Source organism: Nelumbo lutea, chromosome 7 (genome assembly GCF_056320005.1).
Source record: "Nelumbo lutea isolate HS-2025 chromosome 7, American lotus-T2T, whole genome shotgun sequence".
NCBI lineage: Eukaryota > Viridiplantae > Streptophyta > Magnoliopsida > Proteales > Nelumbonaceae > Nelumbo > Nelumbo lutea.
In genome coordinates, this window is record NC_142690.1 from 18053833 (window position 1) to 18067757 (window position 13925).

The 13925-nt window shown below is 39.6% G+C and overlaps 1 protein-coding gene across 6 annotated transcripts in view; it reads left to right on the top strand.

Moving 5' to 3' along the window:
- Positions 1–9074: 9074 nt before the first annotated feature.
- CIP111 (Cam interacting protein 111) overlaps positions 9075–13925 on the top strand; it is a 52524-nt gene continuing 47673 nt past the window's right edge. For 3 of the 6 annotated variants that reach the window (XM_088952961.1, XM_088952956.1, XM_088952959.1), the window contains exons 1-2: positions 9075–9415; positions 9600–10316. In XM_088952961.1, coding sequence (XP_088809087.1) covers positions 10011–10316 — 306 coding nt within the window. In that variant the 5' untranslated portion in view covers positions 9075–9415; positions 9600–10010. Of the gene's footprint in view, positions 10317–13925 lie in introns of all 6 variants that reach the window. The other 3 variants (XM_088952958.1, XM_088952960.1, XM_088952957.1) reach the window with 3 other exon arrangements.

A 13925-nucleotide genomic window follows, 5' to 3' on the forward strand; every position in this document is an offset into this window, starting at 1 on the left:
GGGAGTACAATGAAAGCATAGTAATCCTTAATACAATTTAAAAGACACAAGGGCCAAGGTGAACTCCTCATCCAAAGGAGAGGGTTACTAGCAGAATTAACGGCAAATTTGTGGGTTGCTTGTTTTTTTTTTTCTCAGGACTAATAGAGAAGTGTGCGATGCACGGGTGAAAATGGATGAAAACAATAATATTTAAAACTATAACTGAATTCATTAATGCAAATCAAAGTATGATAAAAAGAAAATACAAGTTATGATGAAAATATCGATTTGACACTAAATTGGGAAGAACTTGGATTTAGAACTTGGATTTAGGCCATTAGAAAGTGGTTCGAGTGATGTTTGACAATTTATGATTTTTTCTTTCCTATTACTTTCTCATTTGTTTGTATGTGTATTGTTTATATTTCGTGCCCTTTTTTATATTGTCTTTAATTTGCACTTTTCATTACTTCATCAGAAAATATAAAGTGGGTTGTGTCATGCCAACACGACAAGATTTTGTGGGTTGTCTATGCTTTAACAAGTCATGCCATGTCGGCACGTGGTCCTGGGTGGGTCGTGCCCTACCTGACCTAAAACTCTTCAAAGGTTAGCCTTGCAACACAAACCCAAACGGGCTCAGCCATAGGTCGGGGTGTGAGAGGCATGATTTTTTATTAAACAATTTAAAATATATATAATAAAAAGTTAAATAAATTAACTAAATAGACAAGAAATTGAGAAAATCTTAAAATTTTATTCTATATGAATTTTGATTTATACAATTGTTTATAGCTTCAATCAAGATGCTGTACTTTATGAGTTTATTGTAAATGAATAAAAGTGCATATTTGATTTATGTTCCCTTGGTATGTTTTTGTGTAATACCCTTAAACTGGACACTTAATGAGACTCGTGTTAGTTTAGAATGTTCACAGTCAGTGGGTCGGTCTGGGGAGACCTATCCTAACAATGCTGACACTGTGGTGCCACCAAGTCGGTTTGGGTGGCCTGTCTCAGCTGCCAGGGTGAGACCCTAGGCACATACAGTGTAGGATTAATTGAATCTATGAACTGGACCAGATTTCCAGTATTGCCCTAGACATTGGAAATTGATGGGCAAAACTGAAAAGTTACACCCGACCCCTAGACTCGATTATGATACTACACTAGGTGTCAGATTGGGCTGTCTTTGATGTACCAATCAATGAGATCTTTAGCGGGGGTCAAAACCTAGGTATGTTGGGACAGTCTAAGAATGCACCTGAGTGGGTGATCATAGTGACAGGATCAGCCTCTTTGTCGGACAAAGGTAATGATCGGGGATGCACTCTCACTGATGGAAACCAAGACTGCCGGTAGCCGATTTCAATCGTTGAAATTTATTTTGCAAAATATATTTTATATGAGATATAAAAGTATATATATTATGGTTTCTAAAATGTTTGCAAGAAGGTTTTAATTCCTAGGATCCATATAAGCAGAGAGTGCAACACTGTTCCTTGCAGCCGAGGGAGAGGTCATCTCTTATCGGGCAGTGTATGATCATTAGGGTTGAAAGGTTAAGTGTAAGACCATTGAGGATAATACCTGATGGGCTAATCTTGCATCTGCCCATAGTCCCTGGGTGTTACAATGTGGCTTGGCCCAAGGACCACTTAGGGTAAGCGTTGGGCCCATAGAGCCCATGAGATGGGTTTCAGGGGGTGCACTGTCCATAACAGTGTATTCAGCCAAGCCTTATAACAAAGGTTGGGCTGAACCCATGTGGCTGATGTGTAGATCAATGTTTGGGTCCCATGCCATACAAGGAAGCCCAATTGGGCAGCAGTTTGGAAGGCTAAGTGAATACATAAACTTAAATGTGCCTTAAGCCCATTTTGAACTGTGTTGATTTGATTAGTCACTTAAAGGGGCGATTTCTGAGATGGATCAGCTAATAGGATTGGGCTCATACCCTATCCACTTAGAGAGTCCAAGATCTAAATAAGATTTAGATCTGGAAGCCTCCTAATTAGATTAGGAGATGGATGATCTAATCTGTAGATAAGATAAGGGTTATCCCTTATCACTTAAAGGGACTTCTAATCCAGATATGATTTGGACTAGCAACTCCTAATGGGATTAGGAGTTGATCCCTTTAAGATTATAAAAGGAGGAGGGGGCAGCAGCCTTTAGACATGCAACACACAATTTCTGTCTTCAGAGCTGAAATCACAAGAAGAGAGAATTATGCACCCTGCGAATACTCTCTTGCTGCCTCCTTCCTACAGCCGCCGCCTCTAGTAGTTCGATCTCCTACTTTCTACAGGAGTAATCAAGATTTGATCTTGATCTCAATCTTTTGGGGAAAATATTGATTGGAACTGTATTCACAAGCCATCCTGTTGATTCTTGCGAAGGGTCAAGTTCTTTTAGAAGAGTACTGTTGATTTTGCTCCATCTTACACTGCGTCATCTTCAGTGGGAGTAAATTTTGGATCCTTCCTTGGGCATGAACACCTCCATTGGGAGATACTGTTTCTCCATATCAGGTATAATCCCTTCCTAATCCTTTTGGTTCATATCTGGTTCAGTTTATGGTTCAAGAATGATCCTTGAAAATATGATTTTATAAACAGGGAATTCGATTCTCAGTTAAATGAGAGAATATTTTTTTTAAATTCACCCCCTTATTCCGCAATCTTTGGGGGTCCATATGATGGATATCCTATCCCTTCAATATAGGCATGTTCCATGATAGAGTGCGGGCCTATACCTACATGGTCCATTTTTTTGTTCTATATCATGCTGATGCACGAGCCTCAAAACCCAAGCCCAACACAACTCGAGGTACGGGTTAGCCCAATTGCTACAATTGGGTAAAGCCCACTTTATATTATTATGAAAGATCAAACATTGGAATAACAAAAAAATGGTGAAGGTAAAAATGAAAGGATGCAACTTTGGTTGATATTCAGCATGTTAACAGTTAGTATTCATTTTTATTGGAAAAAACTTTGTTTCATAGTGTACATCCCATTTAATGATAGGTCAAATAAATATTAAAATAACAAAAATCATAGAGGGTAAAAAGGGATCATGATTTGATCCGTTCCAGAGTCTAATCCTATTTTATCGGATTTGGATATCTTCATTATGGATTTTTGGATTAGATTAAAAACTGAATCAGATTCGATTAGATTGGATTGGACCTATAATTTATAATATTGGATTCAGATATACCCTTATTTGAATCTGATCCGGTCCATTTGCATCCCTATTGATGTAACCGTTTCTAGTCATGTACCAATTTTTTTTGTGATGTACCAATTTTTTGGCTAAGTACCTCATCATTTGACCTACTCCCAGGTGGCCTGTGACTTAGAGGATGATGGAGTTCCCTTGTGGCGAACTGCCTGGTGGTGAGCTACTTGGTGGTGAACTGCTTGGTGGTGAGCTACTTGGTGGTGAAATCCCTGGTGGTGAGCTACTTGGTGACGATCTCCCATGTGGTGAGCTACTTGGTGGCGAACTCCCTGGTAGTGAGCCACCTTGATGAGCTGCTAAGTGCGTTGCCTTGGTGGCGAGCTCCCTGGTAGTGAGCTATCTTGATGAGCTGCTGAGTGTGCTGCCTTAGCGAGCCTCCTAGTGTAGTGCAACCCTACTACCCTCTGCATGAGATGATCTGCTCCTCTTTGTAGACGGCAGGAGTCGAGGAGCCTGCGAGAACTGAATCAGAGGACCCGGGGGTGTTTACTCGGCGGGGCCACTCCGATGGCTAAGTTAGCACTCTGATAGTAGAGAGCTTGAAGATGATATTAGAGAAATGAGAGAGCTAGAGAGCATGGGTTACCTCCATTTTTCATCCCCCCTTCCCCTCTAGGGGGTCAGAGCTCTTATATAGCAGTGTCCTAACAGATCTGGTGTAACCGCCTTTGACTCTCTGTCGCAACCGTTACTTGCTAGGGCTGAGCTGGTTGGTGCAGGTAACCGTTGTAGGGTACGACCCTGTCAAACAAGAGGCGTTATCAGAGTTGGAAGGCACGATGCCGCCTGGCCAGAGACATGGGTGCAATCTCCAGATCTGGTAGGTATGGTTGTCAGGTAGAAAATCTTCTTGCGATATGCCAAGCTGCTCTGCAATGAGCTACCTTGCACCAAGCTATTTTTTACCGAGCAACTTTTCACCAAGCTGCCAGTAATGTGCCGAGGTACTTCTACCCGAGGCAAGTCTCCATGGCCTACTAGGAGGCGAGCTCTTCGTAAGATGCTGGGCTGCTTGTGGCGAGCTATGCCGAGCTGCCTATAGTTAGCTCAAGCTGTCTAGTTGTCAAGAGGCTGCACTTATTTGGCATGAGGTGCTAGGTGTCACAATTTCACTAGAGGGCCGAATCCGCCCTCATCACCTATAAAAAGGGAAAGTGTAATTAGACTTTTCGATGAAACATTATTACCATCCTCATTTTTATTATAGACTATAAAAATATATAATGATTATAGAGAAATTGGGATACAATGGCTAAGGAGGGACAATAATAGAAATATAAAATACTATATATAATATTATAAAATACAATTGGAAGAACAATAACTAAAGTGGCAATAATAGAAATAGATATGGAATTGGAATAATAATGACTAAAGAGGGGTAATAATGGAAATAGCTAATTAGAGTATCCAAGTATAATAGCTGAGGGACAATAGTAGGGGCAATAATGGAAATAGATAATCGGATAACCTAGGTATGATAACTAAGGGACAATAGTAGAAATAGAAAAATCAGGTCTTTTGACGATAACCATTCTCATTTTTATAAATGGTATAGATATTATAATTTTATAATTTTTATATTATTTATTTTTTATAAAAACATGTATATATGATGAAAATAGTTGAAAAATACTTTCATTTTTTTTGTTTTTCTTTATTTAAATTGTTATGTTTCCTTTTTTAATAATTTATGATTTAAGAAAAATAAATCTGATTGGATCATATTCAAATATCCAACATCCTTATTGAATTTGAATCTAAATCAATATTTATGAGATTCAATTGGGTTGGACTAGACCTATACTTTATCAGATTGGATTCGGATAACCCTGATTTGAATCCGATCCGATCCATTTGTATCCCTATAAGAAAGGGAAAGTGTAATAAAACTTTTTTAGGAAACATTGTTACCATCCTCATTTTTATTATAGTTTATAGAAATATATAATGGTTATAGAGAAATTAGGATACAATGGCTAACGAGGGACAATAATAGAAATATAAAATACTATATGTAATATAATAAAGTACAATTAGAATAGCAATAACTAAAGGGGCAATAATAGAAGTAGATATGTAATTGGAATAATAATGACTAAAGAGGGGTAATAATGGAAATAGATAATCGGATTACCCAAGTATAATAACTGAAGGACAATAGTAGGAGTAATAATGGAAATAAATAATTGGATAACCCGGGTATGATAACTAAGGGACAATAGTGGAAATAAAAAAAAACCAGGTCTAATCCAATTGATACAGAAATGTACTAAAAATTTAGGAGACCCCAACTCTAATCCAATTGAAGATACCTAAAATTGTCCTATGAAGACTACTAAGGGGGGAAGCCCTGCAATAAGGTGAATGGCTTGCTTCAAGTCTATGAGTAGGAGAAGAATCAGAAGATGGCTTACAAGGAGGATGCCAAAGAAATTCCCATCCTGATGTCTTTCAATTCTACATGAAGGGATGAGAGACATCTCATAGGGACTCCCTCCACTTGGATAGGAGTTTCTGTTGAAGAGTATATGATGTAGGCAATACTTGCTTGTCCCCGAATCTCAAAAAAACTTGTATCACATAGGATGGTGAGACCATCTATTGCCAAATCCGACAGGCTCAAAAGGAATATGGGTTAGGGGATATAGCCTGATCATTGGCATCTCTAAAAAAGAGAAAACTAAATTATCAATGCTCAAACTCTTTGCATGGCTGCTTGAGGAGGGCTGTCTTTCTCCATGAAAACCTTATCATTGAAAGATTTCTAGGGCATTTCTCATGTAACCACCCTAAGGGCCAAAGAAAAGAGAGTTTGGTAGTTAGTAGACCAAGATGAGGTCTAGTATGAGATGTGAATAGACCTATTCATAGGTTAGGTAACCCAGCAGGTTGGTCTGCCCCTACCCATTTTTTATCGAGCTTGGACAAAATTTTAGGCCCATGAGCTCAAGCTCAAGCTTTCTAAAATAAGCCCAAGCCCTACCGATAATATTACACCATAAGTAAAAGTAAGTGTTTCTATGTCCAAACTAGGCTTCAAGCTTTATATAAGGGCTGAGCTTGCCCTCAAGACTGGACCAGCCCACACCCACAGTGGCATTCTGTAGGCATGGTGTGGACCAGTCCACACCACACTTTTTGATTCCATGTATCTCATATACATTTATAAATGATCTACACCAACATTTTAAAAAATGACCCGAAAATGGAACTGTTCTGGCCACTAGTTTCTGGGTCGACAATCTGACCGTCCGATTCGAACAGACGACCCGTTTTGACAAACAAATTAAAAAATAATTAAAAATAAAAAATAATAAAAGTCGTTGAACGAGTCGATGATTTGACCGCTCAAGTCAACGGGTTGTTGACTTTTTCAACGGTTTTTGGCCAAAACCATGTTTGGGGTAAAATGGAACTGCTTGCCTGAACGGTTCCTTGGCTGAACGGTCCGACCGTCCGGGTCAACGACGGTTCGAAAACCTTGATCTACACAGTTAATCATAAATATCTAATTTTTGCATTTTATATGATAAATATATTGAAAAATGCATCAATGAATTAATATTAACTTATAAATATTAATTTAAAAACCAATAGTAAAATAATTAAAAAATTTAAAAAATATATTTTAAATATTTAAAATATAATTTTATTGATAAAACATTAAAAATTTAAAAAATAAGTAAAATAATTAATATTTTATCGATAAAAATATTAAAATGTGAAACAGAAAATAGGGTAGCCTTTCAGGGAAAGTGTGAAGTAGGGAATCAAAAATCAAGTGTGGATGGCCCCTAACCATGAGATTTTGCCATGGATGAGAAATTGGGGTGTGGACAGGACCTGTCCATGCTATATTGGGTTGTGGACAAGACCAGTCCCGTCCACACCCAGCCGAATGCGATCAAATCCCATAGACAGACCTGTCCACGAGATTTACGCGGCTCCGAATACCACCTAGAATAGACATGCAATTCAGTGGGTAGCTTGGCAAGTGAGAATCCAAAGGTCTTCCTAGATATTGATAGCCCTCTATGAACCATCCAAAGGTCTTTAAGCCCAAGATGGCTTATGCCTAGCTTGGGCATGAAAGATTGAACTATTTGAAAAGTACACGGACATCTTCTTAATTAAGACGACTCAAGGATGATATTATCATATTAATGTTGGGTAAGAAGCCTCCAAGCTGTTTTGGCTAAGAGGGCCATGTTAAACTATTCACTAGGCATTTGGTCAATGCTATGCAAATTAGAGGAGTCAAGCTTTGTGGCGGGAAAATGCTGAACCTTGGGGATGACAACTCTCTGTTTCAGTTTCACCCGTAGCAAGAGGAGTTTGGATCTGCCCCTCAATAGAGCGTTCCACCGGGTCTCTCAATAGAGCATACCACCGGGTCTCTAGGTCTTCCCGACCCATCGACAGCCATGCGAGACTTACAAGTTCCGGAGCACAATTTCAAGTTTCAACTGTTTAGGCGGGCTCGTAAAACCATAAGGCTATGTTTGTTTGGGGTGGAAAATCGAATTGGGGTAAATTTTACATCCTCGTAAATATGTAATTTTACAAAACATTTTGATTTAAGTGTACATCGATAATTGATGTAATAAATACATTGCTTGTTCTAGGGCTGTTCATGGTTTGGTTAACAAATTGTGGGGTGATTTTCTAGACTGAACCGACCTATTCGGTTTTTAAATTTAATCGAACCAAAACCAAACTGATGCAAACGATTAACCGTGGTTCAGTTTTTCTTGGTTTTTTTATGCACTGAAAATTAAAAAAAATGTGAAAAAACCTCTTGCAGAAGAGACTGAGAGAGATGAGAGATTGAGAAAGATGAGTGGCTGAGTTTGAGATTGAGAGAGAAGAGATTGAATCTGAGACTCTAAGTGAGTGTCAGGTGAGAGAGAGACTGAGAGAGAGAGAGAACAGTGAGTAGGTCTGGCCCGTTGGGGAAGAAGAAGAAGAAGAATCTGAGAGAGATAACAGACAGTTGTTAAGATGAACAACAGTTCTAGCCGACTGTAGAGTGCCTAGTTTCTCCTCCTTTCGGTCGACCTTTTCTTAACATCTCTCATTCATGGTGGAACAAACGGAGAAGTCATATATGAAGCAATCGAACGTGTTCCTATGATGAAAACTGGAAAGGGTAAAAACCGTTTTTGGTGTAGAAAAGCATTTCTGGGGTTCAAGACGCTGAGAAAAGTTATTGAAGTAAATCTTGAACACCAAACTGGAAAGGTAGGATTGTTGATGGTGATTGATAAGTGGTGGTATCGGCTACTTCAGATTTGAACCTGTCTGCCAGTTTGAGCAGAATTCATGGCAACATTTGGCTGCTGCGTATTGGCCGCTTCAGGTGGTCAGCATTTCGTTTGGTCTGTATCTGGATAGGACAAATTTTATTTCTATCCTTTTAGTCTCCGTCCATGCTCAATGTTCATTGGATTGCCGGTTTGAGTAGTCTTGTGCTGGAATTTGATTTAGGCGGGATAGCTGTGGTCACCGCCAAATGTTCTTTGAATCAAGCACTGGTTGAAAAGCGAAAACCAGTTCGAGTAGTCTGGAAAGGCTAGACAGGCAGACAGCCCAGACTGGCATCAGTGACATGTTCGATTTTCAAAGTGAAGGCTGAAAATCAAGCACAAGGTCGATTCAGTTGGCCGTCGGTTTTTTAAACAGTTAATCGAAATCAAACCAAAACTGTCAGTTTTTTTAAAACATCAAACTAAAATCGAAACGACCGGTTCGGTTAATCGATTTTTCGATTCGATTTCGGTCGGTTCGATTTTTCGGTTTTTTTCTCACTCCTGCTCGGGCTCACTCCCTCGCTCGCTCGCTCTCTCTCTCTCTGTCTCTCTCTCTCTTCTCCCTCTCTCTCCTTCTTTTCCTTCTTCTCTCTCGCTCGCTCGCTCGCTCGCTCTCTCTCTCTCTCTTCTCCTTCTCTCTTCTTCTTCTTCTTCCTTTTTTTTTTCTCTTTCCGTCAGTTGTTGCGGCAGATCTGAACCCCACCTCCGAAGGGAGAGCCGGAGAGGACCCAGAAGGAAAAAAAAGCGCTAGTGAACATCGGTGTAAATCCAGCCCAACCGAACAAAACGCATTCATCTGTTAGCCGATAGCCATAAATCTGTTTCTAGTATCGGAGGCTCAGTACGCATTTGCAAGTCTAGCCCAAGCGAAGGTATTCCCCTGCCAGTATTTGTCCTCACTTCCCTCCTTTTCTCTCTCTCTCTCTCTCTCTCTCTCTCTCTTCCTCTTCCTCTCACTCTCTGCTGCTGGCCCTTTCATGAAATACTCAAACTTGACTAATACACTCTCTGGAACAGACACCAGAACCCTCACATTGTTTATGTTGCTGATAACAGGCAATATATTTTACTCACCAGAGGACCCATGTGCAGTGGCTTCCCTTCTCTGAAATCCAACTCTTCTAACTCTAATCTAGACCACAGAGAGATGACCAAACTCGTTGACAGGTTGGGTTTCGGTCGCCGTTCCTCCAACAGATCCACCATTGGCCTTATGTAGTCGTTGATCAGAGATGCCTTCGCCTCCTACACCAGCTCACCCTATTGTTCACTCCAAACGCGTATAAAATATCCACCGATGTTTCACACCGTTCTTCCAAACGTAGAAGAGTGTAAAAGGTGCATTCGGCCGGTTTGCCTTTTACACTGACACATTTGACGGTTCTGGCAGGCGCCCCTGTGACGAAAAAAGGCGAAGAGAGAAGCGATAGAACACTAGAACAGAGGCGAGGATTTGAGATAGCAATCATGCCTCCGAAGTCCAAGAGACATTCAAAAACTCCATCTAAGCTCTCATCATCTTCAGACCAGTCGGAAATTTCTCCTCAGACACCACCATCTTCATCATTAACGTCTGTTCCAGAACCAGAAGTTAGCGAAAACGAGCTTTCGCGTGCTCTTGAAGAAGCTTCGATCAAGTACCCTTCATTGATCTCCAAATCTGCTTTTATCGGCCGCATCACTGATGCTGAGACCAGTGGTCATACCGCTACAATTTGGCTTTCCGAGTCTGCCATGGTTGCTTGTTCTATCTTCCCTGGTTCCATTGTTTCGGTAAGTCTTCGTTTCTTCATTGACTTAGGATGTTATTTGGAAAACGAAAATGGAAAAACTATTGCTATCCTATGCAGTGTTATTGCTTGTTTTTTCGGCAATGTCGACCTGAATTTCATTTCTAGTTCAAGTTTGACCCTAGTATATTTGTACGGAAATTAGCTTTGGTTTTTAGCAGCCTACCTTACGTGTCTGAATTTGGAAAGAAGTTTGAACTCCATTGGTTTGGGAAGTTGGCTTTGCACACTCTACACTCAGCCAGTTTTAGCAACTTGGCCAATTCGGTGGTTAGTTTAGTTGCTTGACTTTTAAAATCGAGTACATTCTTTTCTTGATGAACAAAGTATCTACTTACTAAAGAAAATGGAGTATGTCCTGACGACAGAATAAGGTTTTGCAGGTAGACTACATATTATTGTAACTCTTTAAGTATGAAGCCCACAAAACCATAAAAAAATTTATTCTCTACAATCTTTACAAAACTGCTGTGTTCCCTTGTGCAATTTGCAGAACCCAATAAGTCTTAAGTGATCATGAAAAGGAACAACCTTCCTAGATTTAGAAGTCACTTGGGAGAACTGATTATATCATGAGTGAAAGGACAACCCATCTGCCATATCCTTCGTCTGAAGAACAGCTGTTGTCTGATTGAGAAATGGTGCTGCATCTTCTAGCCTAGCTTACCAGGTTAACCAATAGGCTAACCTACAATTTTTGAGACCAAGTGAGATGATCCATGCATAGCAATGCTTTGCAAAGCTACTTTTCTTGCTATCATTATATAAGGTGCCATAAAAGCTTATATGTTAGTGCATGTAGGAATAGGATGCAGCTTCTCAAACCATGGGTCCTTAAGCCAAAGACCATAAAAGAAGAATGCAAAGTTCTACTTGTTGATTTAGAGGTAGTTATTCTTTGGCTCAGAGATGGAAATGAGAGACCATGGATATTCAGACCCCACGAAGTGGCTTTTGTATTTGGATCCTTGTGTGAAGTTTGTATTTGTACATTCAGCATTCCCTTTACAAAGTTCAGTTTTGCTAATTTTTATAACCAAATTGCCTTTAAATCAGTTGCATTGGAAAGATTTAATAATTTTTGCCAACAAAACCATAAAAGTTTTGAAGTCAGGAAGAAGTGATTGGTCAGTTCTCAGTGTCAATAAAAGCAAAAAGATTGAGTGGTGGAAAAGAGTGTGTATTAACAAATCTGTATGACCCAAACTCATATAGAGAAATGGACTCTTTCTGGGAGGAGTTAGCTGTAATTAGGGGTTTATGGGAAGGTTCATAGTGTCTTGGTGGAGATTTCGACATCATAAGATACACAAATGAGACAAACAACCCAAACCAGACCATAACCACGAGTATGAAGAAGTTTAATACCTTGGTGGAGTCTTTAGAACTAAAAGATCCCCCTTACTTCAAGCTTCCTTGGTCAAACTTCTAGGAAAACCAAATTTGTTTAAAGTTTATAGATTCCTTCTCTCTATTTAGTGGGAAGAGTTGTGGGGGGAAATGTAGTTTTGAAAGCTCCCTAGGGTAACCTCTAACCATTGTCCTTTGAGCCTAGATCAAGAATTCAAGATACCCATCTAGGGGGCCCTACACCTTTCATGTTTGAAAATATGTGGTTGGAAGTACCCCACTTTATCAGGAAAATAAAAGAGTGGTGGGTGGAAGGTGGAATCAATGTGAGCAACAAAGGAGTGTTTCATAAAGAAATTGAAGAGACTAAAAGGAAAAATCAAGGATTGGAATAAGGAAGAGTTTGGGAGACTTGAAGAATCAAAAGAGAGAATTGCAAAAAGGATTGAGAGCTAGACAAAAAGGAAGCCCTAAGAGAGATTAGTCTGGAGGATAGATCAGAAAGATGGAATGTAAAAGTGGAATTAGAGGAGCTTTTGAGAAAGGAGGGAATCTCTTGGAGACAGAAATCAAGATGTAGATGGCTTGTTGAAGGAGATGGAAATACAAAATACTTTTACACTTTGTCAAATGGAAGAAGGAAAAACTTGATCTCTAGTATAGAGGCTGAAGGTTGGGTGGTAACTTCGGAGGAGGAAATAACAAAACATTTTTTTGGAGCACCTCATATCAATCTTTGTTTCCTTAAGAGAGTGAAGTTCAGAGTTGGGGGAGTTAGATTGGATTAGGTTACCAGAAGTCCATGTTCCCATTCTAGAGAGAAGCTTCAGTGTAGAAGAGATATATGAAGCAATGTTTTCAATGGAAAGATCTAAAGCACCAGGGCCCAATGGTTTCTCGATGGCCTTATATCAAGATTGTTGGGAAATTATAAAAGATGACTTGGTGGATAGCCTGTGCAAGTCTCACTTGGAGAAAATGCCACATTTTTAGTCCTAGTGCTTGAGAAGAAACTCCAATGGATTATAAGTCCATAAGTCTTGTTGATAGCCTGTGCAAGATCATAGCTAAAGTTTTGGCGGGAAGGTTTAAAACTATGTTGTCTATGGTAATATCTTAAAATAAAGGAGCCTTTGTGGAAGGAAGACAAATAATTGACCAAATTCTAGTGGCAAATGAATGTGTGGCGGAAAAGGAAAAACAAGGAGGGAAAAACTTGATTTGCAAATTGGATCTAGAAAAAGCCTATGAATGGTGGATTGGACCTTCCTCCTGAGTTTGATGGAAAAAATAGGGTTAGGAGAAAGATGGAGAAAGTAGATAAATTGTTGTGTTAGCTTGGCACACTTTTCAATTCTAATCAATGGTGTGGCAAAGGTTTTCTTCCCGGCTAAAAGAGGTTTAAGGCGAGGAGATCCTTTATCCCCTTTTCTAGTTCACCCTCATTGCAGAGGTCCTGAGTAAATTGATGAGTAAGGCTGATCTTGAAAACCAATTCAAAGGGTGGAGAATTGGAAGAAATGATGTTGTTGTGACTCATTGCTGTGACTCTCACATAATCATTTTTTGTGAGAGTTGTACAAAGCTCAACATAAAGAATCTAAAAGCCTTAGTTGATTGCTTCCAAAGAGTGTCAAACTTGGAAGTCAATTGGGGAAAAAGTTGTGTGGCTGGCATAAATTTGGGAGAGGTTACACTTTACTATTGGCCGAAATCCTATGCTGTGAGATGAGAAATTGGCCCCTAGAGTATCTAGGTATACCTTTGGGAGGAAACACTAGAACAAATAGTTTAGGGAAACCAATAGTGTAAAGATTTGCTAGATAGCTAGCCTTATGGAAGAGAAGCTATATCTCTTTAGGAGGAAGAATCGTGTTGATCAAATCCACCCTAGAAAATTTGCTCATCTATTACCTTTCCACCTTTAGAGTCTTGGTGAAAATTGCAAAGCAGTTAGAAAAAATGATGAGGGATTTTTGTAGGAGCCAGGAGATGGAAAGAAAGATCATTTGGTGAATTGAGTACAAGTGTGTAAACCTAAGTAGAAAGTGGGCTTGGGAATTAGAAACTTGATTAAAAGGAAGGCAATCATGGTGTAGCGGAAGACAGACTGTGGCACAAGATCTGGAAGCATTCATGGTGTAGCGGAAAATGGTCAGGATGCAAAACTAGCACATCACATTGCTTCAATTTCCCCTTGGATGGAAACCTCTGAGGTACTACCTACTTTTCTCAATTCTAT